At 33.1% G+C, this 8,941-nt stretch overlaps 2 protein-coding genes across 2 annotated transcripts; both read left to right on the top strand.

The window, feature by feature from the left end:
• Positions 1 to 472: 472 nt before the first annotated feature.
• On the top strand, positions 473 to 1,449 carry PCYB_081830 (RAD protein; the record flags this gene model as incomplete). The annotated part of the gene is made up of 2 exons (XM_004221921.1): positions 473 to 532; positions 796 to 1,449. 2 exons carry the CDS (start codon positions 473 to 475, stop codon positions 1,447 to 1,449), a joined length of 714 nt encoding a protein of 237 aa, XP_004221969.1.
• Positions 1,450 to 4,018: 2,569 nt separating this feature from the next.
• On the top strand, positions 4,019 to 4,609 carry PCYB_081820 (RAD protein; the record flags this gene model as incomplete). Its single annotated transcript, XM_004221920.1, has 2 exons — positions 4,019 to 4,127; positions 4,167 to 4,609. The coding sequence occupies 2 exons, from the start codon at positions 4,019 to 4,021 to the stop codon at positions 4,607 to 4,609; spliced, it is 552 nt and encodes a 183-aa protein (XP_004221968.1).
• Between the last annotated feature and the right edge of the window lie 4,332 nt (positions 4,610 to 8,941).

Genomic DNA, 8,941 nt, shown 5'->3' with positions numbered 1-8,941 from the left:
ATTGGTTTTTTTATTTTATTATTTTATTTTTTTTTTTTGCAACAACTCCTTTTTTTTTTACATCATTTTTTTTACCAATTATTATGTACCTTTTTGCTAGCCAACATTGTTGTATATGTTTCATAAGGCAACAAATATATAAACATGTCCATCGTTGTATAGAGATATAAAGGGATGAACCTCTCCCACCCTCTCTCACTCTCTCTTGCTTTCTTTCTTTCTCTCTTTTTTTTTTTTTTTATTTGCAAAAAGGTAAACCATATTTCAGAACAAGTGTAGAATCAGAACGAGTGTAGAAGCAGAACGAGTGTAGAAGCAGAACGAGTGTAGAAGCAGAACAAACGCGATTCTGTGCCCATTTTGTCTTAAAACATACTTTAAGAAAATTTTTCTCTATTGCGAGAAAAAAAGAAATCGAAATATTTACATTTATAATTAATTAAATTTGTGGAAAAAGGTGAACATGAATAAAATGTATCTATCTAGATTTGTCACCCCCGCGCTGTTCGTCCTGTTGAACATACAGTCACAGGTAAAAAGAAAAAAATTCCACGATTGAAAATAAACATGGGGAGAAGGGGGGGGGATTTTACTTACCTAGGGTTGTTGTAGCCTGTTTGACCTTCCACCCGTGCTTCTCCATCACATGTATGTGTAAAAATGCATATATTTATCTACATTTTATACATTTTTGCATGCACCCGGGTTCCTTTTTCTAACTGTGCAGGATTTCACTGGCCTGTCAGAATCAAATCTATCGTGGGAGTCACAACCACGCAGTAGCCACATCGCAAGACAGTTAGCCGAATCGGCGGGGCGCCGAAAAAGAAGAACGCTGATGTGGTAAGAAATTTAAAGGATAAGGACAACAACAAAATAGCGGATGCAAATCGCAAAAACGCCACAGCAAACGGTAAGAATGCCGAGGAAGGTAGAGCCATATTTAACGAAAGCCAATTCAAAATGCAATTCGGAATTGAGGACTCAGACATTTCCCAAAATTTATCAAAGGAAGAAATTGACAAGCTGCTAGATTCCTATGGACCTAATTTAAACCCGAAACAGCAATATATTGTATTTCACCATTACAATAAATATCTGAACAAAATTTACAACGAAAAGGTGGATAAAATGTGGGACCTGTCAGAAAAACTGGCATTGAAATACCAAGTTCCTCATGAAGCTAAAGTGAAATATTGGTATCAGTGTGAAAGCAGACTGAAACATGATTTAAAATCAATGAATAATTATTCCTATAAAAATTTTTACTTATACATCCAGGAACAGGAAAAGCCCATTCAACCCGCCATCAAATTTAAACTTTTTTTGTCCCTCCACTTTTTTACTTGGAATAAAGAAATGAATGAAAATGAGCAAAAAAGGGTAGAGATACTTACCCAAAAAATGCAAAATTATAATAAAAATAAGGACAAACACCACATGAAGTGAAGGGGATATGAGCAGTGCCTTTTAACGCAAAAAAAAGGGAAGAAACAAACGTGCAGGTGTTGTTAAAGGGAAGAACATGAAGAGGAAGAAAACCCAGTTTGAGAAAACCTTTTTAAAAGGAAAAAAAAAAAAAAAATGCACAAATTGTGTTGTTCACTAACCGAAGTGGCAAAACGGGGGCACTTTTCGATTAAAAAAAAAAGAAAAAAAAAAGAAAAAAAAAAGAAAAAAAAAGAAAGAAAGAAATAGCTGTTCGCGCGATTTATTGTTTTAGTTTTTCCGTTTCGACTGTGTTATACATTTTTGACAGGCGGTGTATAACTGTGTTTTTTTATTTTTTTTTTTGTTTTATATATGTAATGATTTCCCCGTACATTCGAATAGGTTTTAAATATTTTTTTTCGCTAATACCTTGTAAAAACAGTGAACCATTTGTTATTCTTCTTCAAAATTACGATAATGTTTATTAGTGCCATAAAAGGTGGGTACTACAGCTGTGAGGATAATTCCCCCCCAAAGACGAGGGGGAAATTTACACCTCAGTTTATCTTTGGAGTTACTATGAAGGGGTCCCTCCTTCGAATTATTCTGTGTACGTGTGTGCTGGCACCTGGGTAGACAACTATGTAACGGTTTTAAATGTGAAGCGCGTCTCACTTGTCCTTTTGGCGTCCCCCTTGGGTGTGAAATAAACATCGCCTCTTGTGAGCACTTTGGAGTAAAGCCCAAAGATGTAAAGCGCCCATTATAAATAAAAAGAAAACATATTTTTACAAATGAGTAACTCCTCATCGATTGGAACGGGGGGCATCTTTGTTGGAATATCATCAAAAAGATTAGCGGAATTGTAGCAGCTCATTTTAGTGTGCTCCTTTCCTTTTGTCAAATTTTAAACTTGAAATTAACTAACTTTTTTTGCTAATCGCATAAGTGTTTTTAAAAAATGGTGAAGATACACACCCGATATGATTCAGTCTAAATGATACAAACGCGACCCTCGGAACAATTGCTCTAGTAGAGATGCCCTTACGGAAGTAGCCATATATGTTTTAAACAGGTGTACACGTATGCGCACACGAAAGAATGATATGTAAGCCCCTAAAAATTAATCTCGTTTTAGAGAATTTGCTGGAAAAAACGTGGGAGGAAAAGTACCGTCCCGCTTAAAACCTTCGGCAAAATGGGAAAGCATCCTCCAGAGAAACGCAACACAAAAAAAAAGGTTTTAACTCTTTTGGAGAGAACAAACAGAATACACCGTTTTTTTTGTTTTTTTTGCATCATTTCACATTTTTCACCTTTCAGAAGGCGCAATATTCGCTAGAGTTAATTGACATATTTTATCAGTTTTTTTATGTTACTAATTGGAGTTTTTTTTGTTTTTTTTAAATGTACTACTACTCATTTGTTGTAGTAAAAAAAAAGAATAAATCCATAGCCGTTTTAGGGAATACTTATTCCATTTTAATTAATTCGTCGGTATGTTTTCCCATTTATGTGTTTTTCTCATAATGGTATTTCGTGCAATTTTTATTTTCTTCGTTTAGCATCGTAAGTATGCATAAATTATAACGTTCCATCGTGCCTTGCCTTGCCTTGCCTTACGCTTCTCTATGTGTACGTTTCATTTGGTGTGTTTCTTTTTCCTATTAGGTAGGTATATATTTATACGGGTGCATCCGACTTATATAAGTTCCTCCTCACATATGACCATGACCATGACCCTTCTAAACAACTCCACTTCCTCGACACGAAATATTTAACATTTTTAAATAATAAAAAAAAAAAGGTATTATCCGATAGTATTTTGTATAAGGACTGCCAAACACGCTCCTTTTTTGCAGCTATTTTTAAGGAAAAAAAAGTATTTTTTTTTTTTTTTTTTTTGCTATTTTTTATTCGCACAAAAGCAAACACATTTTTTTTTTTTTTTTTTGTGTAAGAATATTTGAAAATAAAAATCATCATTAGTAATAGAAATTTTTTTTAAAACATTTTTTGCCGAATTTTAACTTGTAGAATTTCCTTTGGGAGTAAAAAATTCGACACGAGTGTTCATTTTTTTTTTTATGACCCTATTCACCATGAAGATATTCGACAGCGCACTAATATTTGTTCTTTTGAGCTTCCTCTCCTTAGTAAGATACGTTTATAGTTGTCCACAGTTTGGTTAAGCATGTTGAGCGTGAGTTTTTTTTTTCCCACCCCCTTTTTTAAAATGCTTTTCCGTTTCTTTTCTCCTTTTTTTCCACTTTTTAAACCATTTCCCCTTTTTTTTCCCTCTCACCACAGAACATCGTGGGTTCGCCCAATGCCATTTTGGCGGAGGTCTGGAAAGTATGCAGAGGTGCCCCCAGGCAGCTAACCGAGAGGGCGATAAGAGTGAGCAATTCCCCCATGAAGGGAAGGGTGATAAGCAAAGTGACGACCCAAAGCACAATCACAGTTAAGGATGGCATAACGGGAAAGGTAAAGGAAAAAGTACATCAAAGAGTTACGGAAACAATTACCGAAACCGTTTCAAATGATAAACAGCCAGCTGGGTCATTAAAAGTGGTAGCCATCGAAGATGAAGAAGAAGAAGAGGAAGAAGAAGAGGAAGAAGAGGAGGAAGAAGAAGAGGAAGAAGAGGAGGAAGAGGAAGAGGAAGAAGAAGAATTACCTGAAAGACAAAGCACGTACACACCCATGTCTTTTTTGCCTATAATCGAAGAAAGGGAATATCACCATCCCAGAAGAATTATTTAATACTGAAATACCCAAGCTAGTAAAAAATTTCAGATTGATAGTTAATGAGACGAGATTGAATAAAACATTCAACCGTTATTGTAACTACCTAAATGTGCAATATGCACAGATGATAGATAAATTAAAAACGGACTTTTTTGCAGCTGCTGCAGAATGTGGTATGAAAGATCGAGATAAAGAAAAATACTGGAAGGAATGTGAAAATTCCCTGATCAGTGATTTTAAAACTATTAATGAAATTCACACAAAACACACAGATACTTATGTCGAAAAGGTAGAAGACCCTAAAAAGATCAACCATGCTGTCATCTCTCATTATGGTAGCTGGTTGTGGAATAAGAAATTGAAAGAGGAGGAAAAAAATGGGGCTAAGTTCTTTGAGGATAAAATCAAAAAGCATAGGCGAGGTTGATAAAAAGCGGGAAAATGACCCAACGGGGGAGGGACGTGAGCTGGAAAATAAATAAAAAAAAAAAAAAAAATGAACAGGAGATATCCTTCACCAATTTAGGGAGCACACTTGCGTAAAACGTGAGTTACCAGGAATGAGGGAACTACAACTTATAGGGTACACCCCACCAAAGGAAAAATTAACAGTGCGTTCATTAATAAAACAAAAAAACAAAGAACTATTGCTTCATTTTTATAACAAAAAAGGAAATATATAAATTTATGGATGGTTACAACTCTCACATAAAGGAGGAGTATAAAAAAAATGGTGGATAAATTGACGAGTCTGTTTAAGAAATAATCTTCAGAATGTGGAATGCCAGAGGAGGAACAAAAATATATTTATTCAATATTTGAAAGACCAATTTCACAGGAATTAAATGCTTCAGAATAATACCGTAGAAGAACACTGTAGAATAATACGGTAGAATAATACGGTAGAATAATACTCTAGAATAATACTCGAGAATAATACTCAAGAACAACACTTTAGAACAACACTTTAGAACAATACTGTAGAACAAAAGGTGAGGATTCCATGAACAGCGAAATGAACACTATAGTCTCCTTTGAAATGTTCATTTTTAAGTATTTCAAAATGTGTGAATCCTTTTTGCAAAATAATGGATCAAGATGGAAAAAATTTTTTCCACAAAAGGCATAACATTACAAGGCTGAAGCTTCAAATAAAAACAAGAAATAAATATCATCAGAATGAAAACCGGAGGATGAATAGAAAATGGAAAAATATTTTAAAAAAATGAGGGAAAATGAAACGAAAAGAAACGAAACGATGTGCAGCATTCCTCCATTTAGAAGCAGAACGGATAAAGTTAAGACGAAGGGTAACTCGCAATATCATGTGTGATGGCACATGGAAAAATTGCACTACATTTGTTCAGAGAGTAAATTTTGTTATAAAATAAAATTTACTCTATCTCATAAAATTTTAAAATATTGGCACTTTTACGTTCCTCTTATTATGTTCGATTATTTCATGTATTTTACTTTTCATCATAAAAATATTCATCATCCTTTTTGACAGCGTGCGTATACGTTTATGTTAACCATCCATGCTGTCTATTTATTAACAAGCACTTACGTAAGAATAGCGTCAAACAAATTTTTCTTCATACTGTACGCTTTTAATAAGATTAGCTTTCTGTGAAAATTTTGTTTATGTACGCGTTTCATATGATAATACAAATTGTCGTGCGAATTTTACAAACACATTAGTAGATATGTACACTATAAATAGTTAAGTTTGACACAGGGACCAACTTTATTAACATAATTTTTTAATTACCTATTAGTATATGTTATCCCCGCAAAATAAGGCAACAAAGCTTGTCACTTTTTCAGATAAGATTAAATAATTCTGCAGTGTGTCATTCCCCACAGTTCTAAGTCACTGTGTAAAAAAATTCCCCACTGTGATTCACTGGACTACCTGCAAAAATGTTTCATCGCTCAAAAACTGTTCGTATAAATAATCCGTCACTAATAATATAGTGAAAGGCATAGTACTTCAGAATAATATACGCTGTTACGAAAATGAGGGGCCTTACAAAATGGCTTAACTAAAAGGACTAATGAGAAGGATACGAGTAATTTTGAATGATGGAAAAAATTACATTGGTTCGTTAATGAGAACGCATGGAATGTAAAAGATTTTCGAATTAATGAACTTTCCATGGTTTTCTTACATACCAGAAATATCGAAAAAAATGTAATATGCATAATTAGCATTTACACTCTCTTGCATTGAAATGATTCATCTTCAGGTATGATGAACTCATTTTATGTTTATCATGGAAAATGAGTTTATTTGTGTTTCATTCTTTTAATTATTATTTTGAAAGGTGCATTTATTCGGAAAATATCGGTGCATTTTTTTCAATTTTATTGACAATAATTAATGCGTAAAGAGAATCGGGGAAAAAAAAAAAAGTGCACTAAGTCGAAGCACCTAGGATCCAATGGAAAATGGATAAATATATTCATAAAAATTGTTAATAACTTTAGAAATGTTAGTAATTCTTTATTTTTTCATGCTTATGTGTGCTCCCGTTTTTGCATTACAAATATTATTTGTTTTTTTAGAATTTTTTGTAATGTTCTTGAGTTCTTTTTTTTCTCAACGATTTATACATTCCGGAATATTAAAGAGAGCATAAATCTTACACCGCATGTAGCATATTATTTTCTAGGTGTACTACGAGCAGGAGAAGGCACTGAAAATCTGTTTCTTTCCTTTCAGCATGCGTTCAGCGTTTTTTCATGCGTTTTTTATAAAGTGCTCAAAAAAAATGCAGTGGATAATTTTTACCTAATTAAACACTTACAAGCATAGTTGAAATGCAACACGTACGAAAAATATACACATTTGTACATGCCTTTAACAATAATTCGCCCTAGTATGCTTTAAAAAGAATAGCATATTATATATGAGGCATTAATAAAGCATAAAGTGCAAATCATGAGCTTAATTTTTTTTTTTTTTTTTTTTATCTTTTTCTGTCCTGTTAACGCTCTAACATTAACAAGCCAATTTTTCGTATAATAAATTCAGATGCTTACTTTCTTACAAGAGAAAATAAAAATGGAAATTTTTTTATTTACGCATTCATGCATAATAATTTCCAACATTAACTCATTTCCCGATCCATGTTCAGATTTTCTTTGCGGATACTAATAGTGTGGGGACCTCACGTGCAATTTTAGTAAACATATATTTTTGCATATCTAAGTATTTCTACTTATGCACTTCTGCAATATACAAGGCAATGAACAAATTAGTGCTTCCAACCGTTATGCTACATTTTTCGCAGCAGGGGAAGATCTTCCCACGGGGAAGTCAGTACACATTATTTTTGTTACATTCTGCATAACCCTTCGTGCACTATAGTAGCGAAATTAATTAAAAGTGTAAATGCGTGTTCGCACGTAGGCGTAATATTTATTTAGAAAAAATATTAATTTGTGATGTGCGTGTGTCATGTTGCTCTTTATTGTGTGTTACATGTAAAAATGTATACGAACCCCCCATTTTAGAGCACTTCCTGATGCGTTCACTATGTTGTATACATATATTGTTTTGTTTTCCTATTTATTCATATCATGTGCATTTATTCATGTGTGTTTATCATTATGATAGCGCATAATGCTACGTTCAAATGCAGCATTCATTAAAAATATACTTAAAAAAAAACTTATTGCAAAACTGTTAAATTAAGGACTTAACATTTTCGCTCTTACATAAATTGCACAGTGCGTTTACAAAATCACTGTCATATTGACGAAAAAGCTACTTTCATGTAAAAATTCCTGAAAGCCATAATATACATGTTGAGAAAATATCCCATCATGTGTTTCATGTACGTTAAACGTTTCATGAAAATGTTATAGATTAATATGGCTGTTTTTGAAAGCATAAAAATTAAAGTATTTCCGACTTATTTTCGCTTTACGTGCATTATCATAAACCGTAAACGATAGAACATGTGTATTTATTTTCATTATTTCAATATTGAGGGGGGATTTTGTATATATGTAAAGAAATAGCGAAATATGCAAAAGGCCTTTTTTTGGATAATTATAAATTTTTTTTTTTTGGGGCTAGCTACAATAAATGGCTAGCTGGTGAAATTATAGTTTAATGGAAAAGATTCCCACCTGGGGGAAATAGTCGCAATTTTGCTAAATGTAAATAGCTGCCAAGGCCTATTTACGAATGGAAATTCTTGCGTTTATATCAGGAGAATATTCTAAGCACATATTCACTGCACTTAGAGCCCCATAGTTCAATATTAATTTCAGGTTTTGTGAAGCACTAAGGCTTATGAGCTAACGATTTATTTTTTTTTTTTGTTTTACGTTTTAGCTAGATTAACCAAATGATACGTAACAGTGAAGAAAAACATAATTTTCATTTTTGTTTTTTCTTTACTTTTTTGAACTCTTTTATTGACAAAATAAAATATGCCTGGCCTGTGAATAACAATATGCAAAAAAAAAAAAAAAATTCTGCCCTCCCCCCCCTGCAGCTTTACAGTGTATTCATTAGTTAGTGTATCGTGAATGTCACCATTTCGGGGAATCGAAAGCTTGGCCTTCATATCATAACCGACAGTCGAACTTACTGCACCGAGAGCAGTAAAAAAAAAAAAAAAATGGGAATTAAGAATCATGCTCAAAATGTACGCTCTCAATTTTCACGGATAACCTATACGCATATGACTACACATATCCTGATATATATATATATATATATATTACGTTTTAGGGAAAATGT

Source organism: Plasmodium cynomolgi, chromosome 8 (assembly GCF_000321355.1).
Source record: "Plasmodium cynomolgi strain B DNA, chromosome 8, whole genome shotgun sequence".
In the NCBI taxonomy this organism is placed as follows: Eukaryota; Apicomplexa; class Aconoidasida; order Haemosporida; family Plasmodiidae; genus Plasmodium; species Plasmodium cynomolgi.
The sequence above is the reverse complement of the archived record's forward strand: the minus strand, read 5'-3'. Positions and strand labels throughout refer to the sequence as shown.